Below are 18,214 nucleotides of genomic sequence, written 5' to 3' on the forward strand. Positions count from 1 at the left end.
GATCCGCTCTCTTTGGGGTAGTTGGGGGAGGGGTTAATTCCGAAAAATTAGAAAAAATGGGGTATTTTTAACTTACGAACGGGTTATCGGATCTCAATGAAATTTGATATTTAGAAGGATATCGTGTTTCAAAGTTCTTATTTTAAATCCTGACTGGATCTGGTGACGTTGGGGGAAGTTTGGTGTGGGGGAACCTAAAATCATGGAAATCGCTTAGATTGGAAGGATCGGGATGAAACTTGGTGGGAAAAATAAGTAGAAGTCTTACATACGTGATTTACATAATTGCAACGGATCCGATCTATTGGGGGGGGGGGGGTTGATTCTGAAAAATAAGAAAAAATGACGTATTTTTAAATTACGAAGGAGAAGGACCTCGTAACTCAGATCTCTTATTTTAAATCTCAACCAGATCAAGCGTAATTGGAGGAGGGGGGAAGTTGGGGGGGGACCGGAAATCTTTCTTAATACTTAAAGCGGTGAGATCAGGATGAAACTGGATGGGAAGTATAAAAACCTGTCTAAGATACGTGACTGACATAACCAGACCGGATCTACTCTCTTTGGTGGAATTGGAGGTATTTGAAAATTGAGGTATTTGTAACTTACGAAAGGGTGACCAGATCTTAATGAAATTTGATATTTAGAAGGATCTTGTGCTTTAAAGTTCTTATTTTAAATTCTGACCAGATCCTGTGACGTTGGGGAAAGTTGGAGGGGGAAACCATAATTCTTGGAAAACGTGAAAATTGGGGTATTTTTATCTTACGAATAGATGATCGGATCTTAATGAAATTTGATTTTTAGAAAGAATTCATGTCTCAGAGTTCTTATTTCAAATCCCGACAAGATCGTTTGACATTGGGGGAGTTGAAGGGGGAAATCTTGGAAAAACCATATGGAGTGTAGGAATCGGGATGAAGCTTGGTGGATAGAATAAACAAATGTCCTTGTTACATGATTGACAGAATCGTACTGGATTCACTCTCTTTGGGGGAGATGGGGGGAGGGGGTCAGTGATTTGGCGAGTTTGGTGCTTCTGGACGTGCTAGGACGATGAAAATTGATAGGCGTGTTAGGGAGCTTCACAAATTGACTTGATAAAGTCGTTTTCCCAGATTCGAACATCTGGGGGGCTAAAGGGAGAGGAAAAACTAGAAAAAATTAGGTATTTATAACTTACGAGTGGGTGATCGGATCTTAATGAATTTTGATATTTAGAAGGACATCGTGACTCAGAGCTCTTATTTTAAATTCTGACCGGCATTAAGCCTCTTATTTTCCTTTTAAAATCAATCTATTGATTCATAGAATTTTGTTAGAGCTCATACCATATGATCTCTTGGCTCTTAGCTCTTGTTTTTTAATTAAATACCCGCTACTACCAAAAACTATGTAACTGCTCATGGGATGTTTTTCGTTTAGTATCAAGTCTCCATTTTGTTCTTAATTTTAAAGATATATATGTTTATGAAAGTTTCAAATTAATCAATGCTAACAATTCACTGACTTGGTACTCACAGAGTATTTTACGAGTGGCAAAAAATAAGATACTAAAGTTTTCCAAAATAAAATCATACAGAGAGACCGTATTGCAATTTGAAGCTTTTTAAAAACTAATTCGGTTAGAAAACATGGAAAACCTAGCTGCTTAATTATGATTACTGGATTTATTATATAACGGCCTTAAGCCTCCTCTCTCGGTTCCTTGTAAGCTATCTCCTTCCAAGAGAAAATTGGGTCGTCCTAAGAGGGATATAATAACTTTATCGAGCAAACCTATTTGGAAGCAATAAATGATTAATATTCAATTAGTTTTTATTAAAGTACATATGAGGAAGACCAGATATGAATATCTCTCGAATATCATCTTCATCCCAATAACTCTTTTATGTTTATTAGTTTATAAAATGAAATCTTCTGTCGAAAACTTATGCTACCTGAGTGCTTTCCCGTTCGTATTGGTTCAAAATGTGAGTTTGGGCTTTTAAGGTATAAGGACTGGCTCACCTTTTGGGAGTCAGTGTCGATATTTATATAAAAAAGAAACCTTTGTTTTTAATTCTTTTTTTTCCACATAGTGAAAAAGATTTTCCTTTTTTGAGATTCAAAGCGTGTATAGCTTACTCAAAGGCTTCATAATAAGGAATAATTAACAACAGAAAGGTTGTTCAGGGAATTCTGTTTTTTTGTATTTACTCATTTAAATTGTTTGTATTACTAAGTCCAATATGAATGGAAGTTATTTTATGAAGAATCAGCAGATATATTTAAAATTTTCAGTAATTAACGAAAATAAATTTAAATGTGGGAATAATTGACGAAAATCCATAAAAAAAAATGTTTTGATACATCTAAACTAGAGTTCACAATGCAGGATAGAAACAACGCTTTGTTTTATTTGTTGAATATTTTTTGAAAAAAAAAAGAAAATACAAAACAGCTTGCATCAACTGTATCAACAAGTAAGGATGTCTAAAAAAATATATTTATTTCTACAATTTAAAAAAGAACTGAAAGGGGCGTAGTCTATGATCTGCTGTCCATCGAGTTTCGACGTGTCACAGAGCCATAATGCTGATTTTCAAGTGTTAGCCCCTATTTTTTGATTATTTAGGTATTTAATAAAAAAGGCTAACGGGCTCTGCCTTACCTTTGTTTAGCAGAAAGATTTCCGCTGATTTGAAATTACAAACTTTTGGATTTTATTTTTCTTCTAAGTTAATCCATTGCACATTAATTAAAAGGGATATATTTTATTTTTTTGACTTGCGATATATTCCATTTAGTAACTTCGGATTTACTGTCTGGAAATCCATTTCAAAAGAAACAGCTTCTGCCTATGATAATTATATTTATGGAGAACAGCCAAAACACTGACCCACAGGGGAACAGCTTGTAATAAACAGAAGAAAATTCCTTCAGAGCCTTCAGAAACATAGTAAAAATTTATAACAATATTGTTATGTTGACCATTTTCTAGTAGAGGTATAAAAGACAATATTAAACTTGTTTATCAAATAGCTCGTTTAACGAATTGTACGAAAAGATCGACGCGTATCTATAGTAATTGAAACTGTATACTACAGAAGTAAAATATACATAGAAACCATTTCAATTTATGCTAACTCTAAACATTTATACGTTTAAAGGTGCCCTTCGAGAGTCATTAACATAAGTGATTGTGCTTAGTTTCAAAAAAGCAACCCTCTAAAACTCAACTAACCCTAGCAAAAATCAGAAAATTAAATTTTGATTTTCCTAAAAAATCTCTCACCGGATTTTTCTAATGTAGGAGTAAATGAAATTTATTTTCCGTTAAAAATACATAATTGCACTAGCAGAATAATAAATGAAGAGACAACAAAATAAAGCAACAAATGCAGAACACGCAAATATATACAAGCAGAACAACAAATGAAGATGACTTATATAAAACATCTCTAGTCATTCTGAATAAGCATATATGGGTCTAGTATGGTATATCGGCTGCTAATCGTTGCGTTACGCTTCCAAGGAGGCATACACAAGGGGAATTTACAAAAATGAAAGTACAAAGAACGCAGCGTATATTTATTCTCGTCAGATAAGAGGACCAAAAGAGGAGAGAGCACATGTAATGTAACAATCACCGATAATAGAAGGGCCCGAACCTGTCGACTATACGAAGCTTTCGAAGTTACAATCACACCGTAAGCTCCTTAGGCTTTAAAAGCAAAATCATATTTTAACAGAAGACGTTTCAAGCTAACGTTACAAGCAAATAGTAGACCAAGATGCAATGCACTTGATGAAGGTTTTACTTTTTTGTCACCAAGTTTTAATTCGAGGGTAGGATCATTTCCTTTTAGATTAACGCCGATAAACTCTGCTTTAGTCTCATTGAAAGACAGAGACAGGTTTCCTCATATGAGCTTTTTAACACCACTAATTTCTTTTAGAAGAGGGAAAAAGAACGACTTAAATACAAAATATCTTCAGCATGGTTCAATAAAGACGGATCTTGACTAAAATACGGAAAGTTAGGTTCATTGGTTCAACAACATATTAAGCTTCATCAAGGTCTTCCCTACAAGTTTTTGATACAAAATATGGAAAGCAAGGACTGCCAGTTTGTCAAGATCGTGATTATATGCGCTCTAAAGCAACTGCCTACGGAGACCGGAGTCAAATGCTCAACTTACATCTAAGCCTGCAATAATAATAGATTTACCGATTTGATCACACTCCAGTAGGATATTACACATAAGATGATGCATATATTTCAACTTGTTATAGAACCAGGATAGCAGTAATTGGCCTATGCCAATTGCACTGAGATGGGTCTTTCTCCTTTTTGGTAACTGTAATAATAAAACTGATACGAAAAAATCCGGCAATAAGCCACAAAAGCGAGATTTAAGTTAAACGGTAAAGCATCATCTAACTGCCATTCACAATTTGCAAGCTACAAATACAATCGCACAGTTGAGTGTTTTTCTTAGTTTGCTAATATCGTCAAAGACTCAGGAGAAGTTTACTGTAAAATCCTGACTTTCAGTGTGTTCAAAAATCCCTTAGTCCAGTTCTTTTTCAAAAACCTGCTCAAGCTGGGAGTCGCGTGAATAAACCTTGAAAGCTTTGTAGTAAGTCCACTCTTCCTCCGAAAGGATACTTACGGCAACAGAAGATATTAAAGCAAATTGTTTGAATAAGAAATGGTCATATCTAATGATGATTATGTGGCAAGAGAAATCTTTTTTTTCAGAGAAATTCAGCTTTTTTCAGAGTCTTCGCACTTTTTTTTATTCCTTTCTTCTGAGAAAAAAAATCCAAACAAACCGAATGAAACCAAATAATGATCATAAGAATGTACAGCTTAGATTTGTATTGTCATATAATAGTTTCCACTTCTTAATATTTATTTTCAAATCCCAGTCATTTTCGTATAGACTTTTTTATTGAGTTCAAGAGTCACTAACAACCATTATTGTAGTGCAGTCCTATTTGTTTTCATAAACTGAGCCAAAAATATAAAAGGGTTTCTTTATTTTAATTTGTAGATAGTAAGTTTAACTCTAACTTTTCAATCTAATTCTTGTTCTGGTTACTTTCGTTCAGGTGTACGAAAACTTTCCTCCAAAACTGCTTCTCTCACTTTTTGTCTTGAAAACAAAGTATTTGACTCTAAACGTATTATACAACTTACTATTTTTTAGACAATGGCTGCAACAAAAAGGAATGCTGGACTCACAAGTGTTTTACCAAGGGCAACATTGAATGACGAAGAACTGGTAAGCAATTCATTTATAATGAAAGAAGTTGTGCAAAAAATAAACGTTGCATCAAACATTTTCATCATTTAGAGGAGAAAACAAAATTAGATTTTTAAGGATTCTTTGGGAATAGTTCTTCTTTCTGATATATAAAGGAGAAAAAAACCTTAAGCAAAGAGCAGCGTATAGCTGGATTGTTACTCTAGAAATGATCTAGAGATATGGTGCACAGCAGCAATAGTTCCTGTGCACAAACAAAGTTCAAAAGAGAATCGTAAGAACTACCACCCTTTAGTCCTGATGAGCCACTGAACATGAACACTGGCTAAGATTTTTAAACAGAGAATTCAAGCCCTTAATTAGAGCCTCTGTCCTGGGTGAGTATCAAGCTAGGTTTCGTTCTGAACACTCAGCTGATGGGGTAATTAATGTAGTTTAACAAGATTTATACCAACTTTCTATTGACTTTTGTCAGGCATTTGACCTAATCTGGAGGAGAGGCTTGTGGCACGTTCTAAAGCACTGCAGTGTCCCAGATAGTATCGTGGAAATGATTGAGAATATGTATGATACGTTCATGATGCCAAATTCTAACCATAGCCTGTCTATCAGATGAATTTTCAATCTCGTCTGGCGTCTTAAAAGGATGTGTTCTGTTACAAAATCTATTTGATTTGGTTCTTCACGCAATAATGTCGGTAGTACCGGCCGAATACGAAGCAAAAATAAGTGGAAACTTCGATTGCCAATAATGTTGATAAGACAGCTGCAATCACAGCGAAATTTCAAAGACAGGTGGAATGCCTCAGCCAAGGGACGAGCATATTCGGCATGCAAATAATAGTCAACAAAACCAAAGTAATTATGAGATTTCGTAATGAACTAGAAAACTTTCACATCATAACCATTGACGGTCAGACAGTAGAGACGGTCGACCGCTTTATCTACCTGGGAAAACTCTTGACTGCTGATAACTGCTATACTCCAGATACCAAACACCACCTAGCTCTAACATGAGCGTGATACCTAGACCCCAAAGGCAGAAAACAAGCATTACCTCTTTACGACCAACTACACCGGCCATATGGCCAAAGAGAAGTTGAGAAGATGGCTGAAACCCCTGACACAATTCTTGATAAAAATCGAACGGCAGCAATGTTTTCCTAAACTTCCCTCAAAGGAATGACTAACGGAGAGCGTCACCAAGAAAGACCGCGGAAACGGTGGATTGATATCGCTTAACCGATATCAGTTGGTGGATTGATATCGGTTGAGCGATATCAATTCGCGGTGGATTGATATTTCTTAAGGTTAGTAGTACAGTTGATCTTGAACAAAAGTTACAGGTTCTTAGGGACAAGCGAAGGGAATATAAAAGGCTACTTAAGTGGAACAAGAGATGTTTAGAAGAGGAAGAGAGCAAAAAATACGGGAAAAATTTAGCTTGAATGACACAACGGAATTCTGAAGGATTACAGAATTCAGAAGGTTGACTGATTCAGTCCCTAACGCCGATACCTGGCCAGAATACTTAGAACAAAACACGAAGAGATATGCACCGAAGGGGACAAAGAGAGATCTGAAGGTGAGATGGATTGTTTAGGAGAGTCAGCTGATATGGAGTTGGATTCAGAGGACGCTAAATACTGGAGCCGATTGGAAAGGAAGAAATATGGCGTGCCCCGAAAGGCATTTGGGGGAATTCAGCACCGGGCATGGAAAGAGTACTAACTAAGCTGTTGAAATGGTCAAGAGCATGGATATTGCAAGCACTTTCATCAATATTCTCTACAATTCTAAGTACACCTCTGTGGCCGCAAAATATGCAGATACCGGTCATGAACCCAATATTTAAGAAAGGAGACAGAAACCTACACAAGAAGTGCAGCTGGATAAGTCTAGGAAGTTCTATTAGTAGGCTATTTTGTAGAGTGCTGTATAAAAGGACGGATAAATGGTTGCATTGTAAAGGTATATTAATTGAATTAGGTCAGACAGTGCTTGGGGAAAATTATAGCACAATACATCAACTTTTTTGATTACAGGTTTTAGTTAGTAAATATAAGAGCTATAGAAAAAAGGCTATTTACACCGTTTTCGGGAATTAGGGTAGCATCTGGTGACGTTTCAAGTAGTATGTTGAAAGGGATGTTAATCACATTAGGGTCGCCAATTAATTTAGTAAAAGTTATAATGAAAATGTATGAGGTGGTTAAAGTAGTAGTGAAGGTAGGTATTTCTTATTAAAGGCCTGTTTTGAGTAAGGTAGGCCTTAAACAGGGATGTACCCTATAACCGCGTATGTTTTCTCCTTTTTAATTAGTGATATTGAGAAGTATTTTAGAAACAGGAATTTCCCAATGTTAATTTAACTTCATTGGAGCTTTTTTGAATATTATTTGCAGATAATATAGTATTGCTTGCAAAATCGGTCCCTAAATATCCATCTCTCTATCTATCTATATATCTCTGATCGCAAGCACATCACACAACTCTCCATAACAGCTCAAGGCAAATTTTTATATCGAGCCATGGTTCATGCCCTAACAAAAGGAGGAGCCTCAAGAAATCCTGCAAAGATGGGTGGGACATAAACGTGCCTGCTTTCTTTGTCATTTCTATTAAATATCTCCATTAGTTCTTTACTCATCAGCAAACAATTAAGACTAATAAACTATTCAGTTTTCTTGTATTGTACTTTTTTCAATACAAAACAACTTTTTGGCCCCCCCTCGTTCTCAAATTCTACTATTGCCACTTTTATTTTTACAACCAGTAGGCTATTTGTGTTTTCTCATTCAAGTCATCTGAAACCAATTCCAAAAGACTTATCATTTTTCGTAACTTTTGACTACTAAAGTAATGTCTTCCATGAATGGATAACTAAACAAATCGTAGGAGACTATCTCTTTTAAGGCGGTAATAGAATACAATATAATTTATTTACGCTGGAACTATGGAACAATATCTGAAACTAAGAACAATTACGAATAAATTACACAAATCCTGACATAATTCTACAGAAATTTACTTCTATGATTCAAGGCAAGACAAAGGAATCTTACCAAGTTTCTGACACCCATAAAACACTCATCTGCACGCACTCTCACCAACCACTCAAAATCATAACCCCTCTTATCAAACACTTCAAATCCCAAATCACTCAGGTCGTCACATTCACACATCAAGTGACATACACTCTCATCTAAAACTCCACATAGGAAAAAAAAATAGGAAACAGCCTTTGACCTTTCCCTCCAGATAAACTTTTTCTTTAGCCCAGTGGCAAACTGTTAGCCCTCATTTCAATTAATAGCTTTATTCCATTTTTATTCAAACCCACCTTAAAAATAAAACTACATCCCAAATCTCCTTCAACCGATAATAAAGACCCAGTGAATTCAAAAGCAAACGCTGGGCGTGCCATGCCTGTATTTCTTGGTCCTGAAAAATCCTTTCAACTAATCCACTTACTTGGTCCCCCGTGTCCTCGAGTCCTAAGCCATCCCACACATATGACAGTCCCCACTGAAGTAATACACTCGTAATTTGGTACGGCCACCCCCTACCCGAGCAGCCCTTTAGCATTTCTAAATAAGCCACCTTCATCACCCGCTCGCTAGACATCATTAAAAATTTTCCTCGAAGTCTAACCATGTTAAATAGCCTACGACTTCTTAAAGAAAACAAACCAAATCACTTCTAACTGCTAAACTATTTGTGTGCTTACTTATTCCTAGCCACCTCATTTAATATTCTAATTGTACTGTATCTAGACTATTTTCCTTCGCATATACCCCCCCCCCCCCAACCTCGGATTCATAGTGCATCACGCCTAAAATTTTAGCCCTGAAAACTAATTGGATCTTTTAATATCCCTAAGCTGACTTCTTAATACCATGTTACAGTGTACCTTATATTTTACAATCCTCCTTTCTGTATGGCTACTAAGTATATTTCCCTTCGCTTTAAACTTAACACCAAAATATACATTCCTTCCCTAATCTAACCCTTCTACTATTAAAACTAACCTCCTTAAGTCTACCACAATTACAGAATGCTAACACTATGATTTTTTCCCCATTAAGCTCTAAATGTTTACTATTGAACTAATCTCCACTAATCTCCTGAAATACCAAGCAATTTCTGAGGTTCCTTTGTGAATATGCAACCAATACCTGCAACCAGTATATGCGAACAACATCACGCAAATAAATGCAATACCCAAACTCACCATTGGCGCCTCCTTATTTTCAATAAACGCCACTAGAGAATTTATAAACAGGGTGAATAATTTAGAAGGTAATACGCAACCCTGTCTAACACCTTTATATCCTCCAACTACCCTTGAAACTTGCCTACCAACTCTCACCAATACTCTAGTATAACTATACATTTGAACTAAAACTAACACAAATGAGATCGGGAAACCTATTTCTAACAAACTTTCCATTAGTAAAAACCTAAAAACATTATCACAAGCTGCTTTAATATCTTCACTTACCTAAATAGCCGGATATACCTTACCTTTTTGTCACTACTACACCACCTTCAGAAGAGTCATTATTTTTCGTGGAAATAGTAAATTAAGAGTACATCTGTCAAAATACAAGTTTTTCAGTACCCTTTTTCCATGGGATAATTCTAAGCAATTTGCAACTTTTGACACTAGAATAACTTAAAAATACAAATTATTATCTTAGCATAATTATTTCATAAGGTAATAGTATAGGCTGTAAAAATCAAATAATTCAACGAAAAACTCTTTGTAAAATTTAGCTGACTAGACGTAATGTCTTCCATTAAATTTGCAATATTTTAAAATTAATCCACAGATGATTGTATTGCTTTTTACTTCTAGTTCACAGTTCATACCAGTTCCATTTAAAATTTTAAATTTGGCCAGGGGTATGTTGCCTTTCAATCACTTTTGACTCTTAAAAATGACATTATAATTTTCGAATTTAATAAAATGATCCACTCTCAATTTTGTATGATTATGGCTTCCATGCGAAGCGATTGGGAAGAGAAAAAAAAATACTAATACACGAGTCGCACATGTCTCCTCAGTGCTTGGCCTCTGATTGTGTCTCTCTGCACCTGAAATGCAGATAAGACCCTATCTCGTAAAAGACTTCGGGATGCTTGTCTGATCGTGTATAGCTTATAAATTTTCAATTCAAGGAAATTTTGGGAAAATTCCTCTCTTCTGCATATTCGTATCGCAGGCCAGTCTATAAAGTTAGGTATTTCACTACTAACAGTACTTCTGAAAATAAAATTACTGAACACTACGGACTAATACCTCTGAAAACAAAATTAGAATAAATGGAACTACTAAATGCGACTATCGAAGGTAACAATCAAATATCAAAAATAAACATCTAACAAGGCCAGCGAAATAACGCTACCAAGCTTGAAAAAGTGTTAACACACTGTTCTTCTACATTATTTTTAGAGTTATTTTTAGCTTTTACTTATTACCCAAGATATTTTGGGAGCCCACTGTTTCTCCCATAATACTTTTTGAATCGAAAAAAAAAATTATGAATAATTTGTTACATTTTATTTCAACAAATTAACTAGCTTAATTTTTTCTTTCAAGATATAAGCTTAAAAAAAAAAAAATCAAAAACTAATATCTTTCTAGGTACTTGTTAATGAAACGAAAGACACTCAAAAAGTACTCTTAGGTTAGTTTTCAGAAAATCGCTCTCAAAGCAACAAAGACAAATTACAGGTGATAGAATGCGTTGGACTTGTATAATTTGGGCTATACATTTGCCCATAAAGGGGGGGGGGCAGTTAGGTTACGTTACGTTAGATCAGGGGCACTTTCCAAATACTTTAACACCCCCCCCCCCTAATGTGAAAATATATAACACAAATTATATTATAATTACATATAAACTAAAGGTAATATGAAGGTTACATTTCTTTAGGATTAACCCAACTTCACTTCTTGGGTCTGTTTCGTTTAATTAGAAAGTACCTCTTTCCATTTTATTCAAAAATACCAGTGAAAAAAAAAACAATTATCTGAAAAAATACACATTGGGGAAAACTGTCTCTTGGTCGAGACTTTTCATGTTTAATTGTTCATTTTTTTGCAATCATCCAAATTTGATCTACAAGTATATAACAAATAAAATGAATTACTTAGTTTTTGTGGCTCTTGATATCTACCAGGTGACGTATAGCAATCGTAAATTCTGTCGGTCGGTCTGTCGGTCTGTCTGTCTGTCCCGGTTTTGCTAGTTTAGGCACTTTCAGGTAAGCTAGGACGATGAAATTTGGCAGGTGTATCAGGAACAAGTCTAGATTAAATTAGAAATTATGGTTTTCCCGATTCGACTATCAGGCGGGAGTGGGGGACGGTTAAATTGGAAAAAAATGAGGTATTTTTAACTTGACGAACGAGTGATCGGATCTTTATAAAATTTGATATTTAGACATAACCGGAACGGATCTGCTCTATTAGGGGGAGCTGGGGGGAGGTTTAATTCTGAAAAATTAGAAAAATATGAGGTATTTTCAACTTAAGAAGGAGTGATCAGATCTGAATGAAATTTCATATTTAGAAGGACCTCGTAACTCAGATATCTTATTTAAATCTCAACCGGATCCAGCGTCATTGGGGGAAGTTGGGGGGGGGGGGAATATTTGAAAACACTTAAAGCGGAGAGATCAGGATGAAACTTGGTGGGAATAATAAAAACAAGTCCAAAATACGAACAAATCCAATGAAATTTGATATTTAGAAGGATCTTGTGCTTTAGAGCTCTTTTTTTTTAAACCCGACGAGATCCAGTTATATTGGGGCGAGTTGGAGGGAGAAACCTGAATTCCTGGAAAACTTGAAAATTGAGGTATCTTTATCTTACGGATTGATCTTAACGAAACTTGATATATAGAAGGATCTTATGTCTCCGATGCTCAATTCGAATCGGATCCTGGGACATTGGGGGGTAGGAGGGGGTAAGCAGAAATCTTGGAAAATGCTTAGAGTGGAAAGATCGGGATGAAACTTGGCGGGAAGAATAAAAACAAGTCCAAGATACGAAAAAATCCAATGAAATTTGATATATAGAAGTATCTTGTGCTTTAGAGCTCTTATTTTAAACCCGACCAGATCAAGTTACATTGGGGCGAGTTGGAGGGGGAAACCGGAATTCCTGGAAAACTTGAAAATTGAGGTATCTTTATCTTACGAATGGGTGATTGATCTTAATGAAACTTGATATATAGAAGGATTTTATGTCCCCGATGCCCAATTTCAATTCGAATCGGATCCTGGGACAAGGGGGGTTGGAGGGGGTAAACAGATATCTTGGAAAACGCTTAGGGTGGAGAGATCGGGATGAAACTTATGGGAAGAATAAGCACAAATTATAGATACATGACTGACATAATTTGAATGTATCTGTGCTCTTTGGAGGAGCCGGGGGGGGGTTAATTTGGAAAAAATAGAAAAATCGAGGTATTTTTAACTTAAGAACGAGTGACCTGATCTTAATGAAATTTGACATTTAGAAGATACTCATGTCTCCGAGCTCTTAATTCAAATCCCGACCCGATATGTTGACATTTGCGGTAGTTGGAGAGGAAAATTGGAAATCTTGGAAAACGCTTAGAGTGGAGAAATCGGAATGAAACTTGGTGGGTAGAATAAGCAAATATCGTAGATACGTGATTGACGTAAACGTACTGGATCTGCTCTCTTTGGGGGAGTTAGGGGGTGGGGTTCAGTGCTTTGGCGAGTTTAGTGCTTCTGGACGTGCTCAGACGATGAAAATTGGTAGGTGTGTCAGGGAGCTACAAAAATTTACTTGATAAAGTCGTTTCCCCCGATTGGGTCATCTGGGGGGGGGCTGAAGGGAGAGGAAAATTTAGAAAAAATGAGGTATTTATAAGTTACGAGTGGGTGATCGGATCTTAATGAGTTTTGATATTTAGAAGGACCTCGTGACTCAGAGTTCTTATTTTAAATCCCGACCGGCATTAAGCCTCTGATTTTCATTTTAAATCAATCTATTGATTCCTAGAATTTTGCTTGAGCTCATACCACATGAGCTCTTGGCTCTTCCGGCCTCGTCACAAGTGCCATACAAGCTCTTAGCTCTTGTTTAGTTACAAGAAAAAAATTCATAGAAAAGATCTCAATCCCTTTGAAATTCTTTACTCAATAATTCTAATTTCATTATCTTCAAATGTGTATGCTTCTTGCAAGTCTTTAAGTGTATTATATGTAAAAAAAAGTAAATAAAAAAATAAAAACATTTCCCTACTTCTTAAACTTGGTCGAATGATATCACTAAGTCGCTATAATGAACTGACCTAAATAGCAAGGTTTGTTTAACCACTCTTTTAAAACAAGGTAAAACCATATAACATAGAAGAAATAGCTAGGCGCTCTGAGCTCAATTTCCTCTTAAGTAAAGTGCCCCCAAAAGATTGATAAGCTAATGTGCCAACAAATCCTTAGAAATGAGTGATAAGAAAAGCTCTTACGAACATTGGTTGCGTACAAAGTATAATCGAGCAAAGTGACCACAGAAAAACAATTGACAGAAAATTGCTGCATTGTGTTGGCATTTATGTTTTGGAAAGATGTATCCTTCTCAACGTAGAAGTGTTGCCAAAGTACAAAGCGACGTGTCTCTCGTTTCTGACTTTTTTTTTTTTCTATAGCAACTTTGTACAGAATCCATGATCGAAGAAACTTGAGGGCTGGGGGGAGGGTTGGATTTCCGGTCATAAAAGTAAAGCTTAATGCTCTTTTAAGTGTCTAGAATGATTGGGAAGCAATGAGCCCTTTCTAGGGGAGGGACTTTTTTACCCCTGGAGACATCTTTAACACATAACGCTATCGAATCAAAATTCTGAAATGGTTGTTTCACTCAGAATGATTGAAGATCTAAAGTATGATCTGCGATATCTTAAGGGCAACGACACTAAGGTTTTCATTGGATCGATTCTTCCTAGAAACACTTTAGTAGAAAAATTATAAAAGTCATGCCTTGTTAAAAGTGTTATCTTGGAAGAAATTTAATACAAATAATAGGAGGTATTATTGCCTCCTACCCTAAGGGCATTGCCCCCAATACCTTTAGGAACTACTGTACACTCCTGATGGCGCCAGAACCAGGTAATATCATTATTGTTATTTCTAAGGGCAGACTCACATAGCTGAGCTAGGACTGAGCAGGCCACGAAGACCAGTTGATTTTAGACGAAAAATAACAGAGCACCAATGTTACTGTTGCAAGTACTATTAGTTACTGGTAGTTTCGAAATTTCACCCACCTTGAGAACCCCAACTGCAAGCTGCATACTGGCTCTGGCCGACAGCACTCGTTAGACGAAAAAGAGACACTCGCCAGTCGTCAATGGCAAGTAGTACTTGATTCTCAGAATCCAGTTTAGTGAGGAAACTTCTTTTTCCCACCTTGAATTGATTCTAAAAACACTTTTTGTCCAACACTCGCTGCTTCACATTTCCAGGGGGGATTAATCTCTCTGCCCATGTATGATTTGGCAGCTATTACTTTTGTCAGTCCATATGATTCCAACACTCTATTCCAAAAAATATCCTGCCTCATTATTGGAAGGAAGGCCAGTGGTTAGATGGTGACTGAATTTGCAGGAGTAAGCCTCTATTTGTTCTTAGAACCCTCAAGAGGATGACGATTTTTATTTTATTTTTTTGTCAGATTAACGACGCTTCTTGACTACTAAGGTCCCTGCGTCGGCCCTGCAGTGCATTGCTGCAGCATGATTCGATCTCTGGGTCCCATATTACCAAGCTAAGGTCGAATCCACTGCGCCACCACAGGACAGAGCATAACGAGAAGGATGTCAACCCCCATTTCAAATTTTTAGATAGTCATTAGCTCAAAATAGTAAATAAACAGTGCTCTAAATATTCCTTCGAAACGATTTGGCCCACAATGCACCTAAGGTAAGGGCCCTAAATTGTGCAAATTGTCTTTTTTATGGATTGGTTTTTCTTGAAAAATGTTGGTGTTTCACCTTGTTTGAATCAAAATCATACAAAGAACTTCCATCTGCAGGGCTGGACCTGTCCCCTCCCTCTGGGCTTCCCAGATTAGTGGATACCACAGGGATTTAAGCATCAAGAAAATTATGTCATCTACGGTAATGGCCTTGATACAGATCCTGTTGTATGACAGGTAGAAGGCTCTAGTAAAAAAAAAATTACAGTTAGGACCGTTGCCTCAAATGTGATTCAAATTTGGATGTTGTAAGACCTTATTCTTCAAGGATTGAGGATATTTGAGGTAAATATAGCCAAACGACTGACATAGTTTTGTGATTTTATGTTCTTGGCCAGCACAGCTGTGCTGCAGAGAGTCGTTACTAGTAGTAGTAATCTGATTTAAGTTTGTTTCTTCAGTGGTTCAAAGTTAATTATGAAAAACGCATCAACGTACTTACAAGTGTACACAATATCCAACCATTGCAAATCATGCTTTTTTTATTCAATTTCAAAATATATGACGAAACTTATTAGAAAAGTTAGATTATATTAGAAAAGTTTATTTTCAATGAAGTAAAGACGGCAAAAAAAGCACTTAGACAGGATTGTCACCCCCAGTGATTTATCACTATTGCGTTTCTATGATAAAAAGCTTTGTTGCTATTGTAGCAAGGGCAACACTTGTTTACTCCTTCTCCTGAACTAAATATACTACTTTAACCACCTTATTTGTAGGCTACTAGTCATAAAATTGTCTGTGAAACTTCAAGTTTCACATACCCTTCTGTAAGTAAATATGTTTTATTGTTCCCACAAATATGTTTTATTGTTCCCACAAATATGTTTTATTGTGGGATCCACGATCCCACACAGACTATGGTCTGTTATTTTTATATAGTTATTTTTTATATTGCCTAAAAATAGACTAAATCAGCACACAAATCACTAAATTATTTAAGAAAATCACTATAAATCGCTAAAATCTAGTAATTTTTTCACCGGGCAAAAACTCTGCATTTAGAGGACATTCATTTGTCCGTAATGGCATTTCAAATTCCTTTAATTTTATTTAAATTGAGTGAAACTCAGACAAGTTTGCTAGAAGCCATTGCTGAACCCAAATGTCTCATTTATCAAGTAAGTTTTACCGATTAAATGTATGTTTTGTCAAGGACATTTCCTGATATAGCAGATAATAGGTGAAGTATGAAGTTTATTACACAGATAGACTATTTTATTGAGCCAGATTTCTTGTTTAATGCACTACTCTCTACAAATTACAAAAGTGAACAGAAATTGGTATTTTAACTGTAAAGAAGTACGGAGTCTAAACATATTAGTCCTAGTAAGGAGGGAAATTCGAGAAAATTAAAAAGCAACAAGTGTCGCTTTAAATGAAGGCACTATTATAGACAGATAGTGTAATTAATTTTACATTAATTTTCACCCTCCACACCTTTGTGAAGAACCTCTGAACATTTTTTTTTCAAGAAGATCATCATTTCTTTTTTACTATGTGAAAAAAAATTTCTCGTTTATAATTTGCGATTAGCAATTGAGTTGACTTTACATATAAGTGCTTGATTTCAATACACGTTGAAAGCAATTTTTATTTTTCAGAAAATGCACGTTTACAAAAAAACTTTGCAAGCTTTGATCTATCCAATCTCAAGCACAACACCGCACAATTTTCTTCCATGGACTGCTACCTCTCCAACATATTGCTATGAATGTGAAGGTTTACTTTGGGGTATCGCCAGGCAAGGTGTTAGATGTGCAGAATGTGGAGTGAAATGCCACGACAAATGCCGTGACCTCTTAAATGCTGACTGCTTACAAAGTAAGGTTCTTATACAATTTACCAAAAAATAGAAACAGATAAATACAAAGTAAACACTAATTTAAAGAGTAAGCATAAATTCTCACTTTTCATGGCAATGCTAGAGAATAAAGTGTAAAAATTAACAGAGGAATGAAACGAAAATTTTATTTTCCGAATAAAGTAATATCAAACAGTACATAGTATCAAATTGTAAACAAGGGGTGACGTGGGTCAATACTAATCGAAACTCTAAAAAACGGAATTTTGATATCAGTGGATATATCAAAAGAATCAACTTATGTCCGTTTCTAAATATATAAGATTCATCAACTTTAGTTTTACTCATAAAAAGCTACCAGCATGAGACAATTTGCCTGAATTTCGAAATAAGGGAGAAACACCCCTAAAATTCAGACAATCGTAATGAAAATCACAGAATCAGCTTCAGCCTTCAATCTCTTATGTTCAAAACGAAGATTTGTGCCATTATTGCCAGAAGACAGATGACGGAAGCGTTTTTATTTAATTAATTTTTTCCACAGAAGAGATCATGTTAAAATAATGGTCCTAGATGATCGGGAGAAGGCGTATTCAAACAAAAATTAAAAGTTCTAGTACCCTTTTTAAGTGACCAAAAAGATTGGAGGGCAACTGGCCTCCACTCCCACGCGATTTTTTCTCCAGAGTCATCTGATCGTAATTTGAGATAGCTATTTTGTTCAGTTTAGTTAAAAGATCAAATAATTATGTCTTTAGGGGTAAAAATGACCCGCACCACTTGTGGTGAGAGGCCCGTAAGCTATGAAATTCGCCCGTTGTTTTGTATAGTATTTGTTGTTGGGAAGTGTGTTATTGGGCTATTTTTCGGGAGTGAGGGTGATTTTGTGATTGGTATAGATTTTATATAGAGAAAATCATCCTTAGGGAGGGAAATTTCCAGGAGGGAGGTGAATTTTCCATGGTAAATGTTAGACTGGAAGGATTTTACAGAATCGCTATATGAAATTCTTTTTAATTGTCTTATATTCCATTTGCCAACTCAATTTCCCTTGTCGAGACGTTCCGGAGGAAATATCCGGAGCCTATTTCCCACGTGTTTCTTATTTTCGGAAAATAAAATTGCACGGAAGGGTGCAT

The 18,214-nt window shown here is 35.9% G+C and overlaps 1 protein-coding gene across 4 annotated transcripts in view; it reads left to right on the top strand.

The window, feature by feature from the left end:
• LOC136031216 (protein unc-13 homolog B-like) overlaps window positions 1–18,214 on the top strand; it is a 467,059-nt gene that overhangs the window by 176,820 nt on the left and 272,025 nt on the right. For all 4 annotated transcript variants that reach the window (XM_065710597.1, XM_065710594.1, XM_065710595.1 and 1 more), the window contains 2 exons: window positions 5,199–5,273; window positions 16,876–17,095. In XM_065710597.1, coding sequence (XP_065566669.1) covers window positions 5,199–5,273; window positions 16,876–17,095 — 295 coding nt within the window. The remainder of the gene's footprint in view (window positions 1–5,198; window positions 5,274–16,875; window positions 17,096–18,214) is intronic.

The sequence above is a fragment of the Artemia franciscana genome, chromosome 9, assembly GCF_032884065.1.
Source record: "Artemia franciscana chromosome 9, ASM3288406v1, whole genome shotgun sequence".
Classification (NCBI taxonomy): domain Eukaryota; kingdom Metazoa; phylum Arthropoda; class Branchiopoda; order Anostraca; family Artemiidae; genus Artemia; species Artemia franciscana.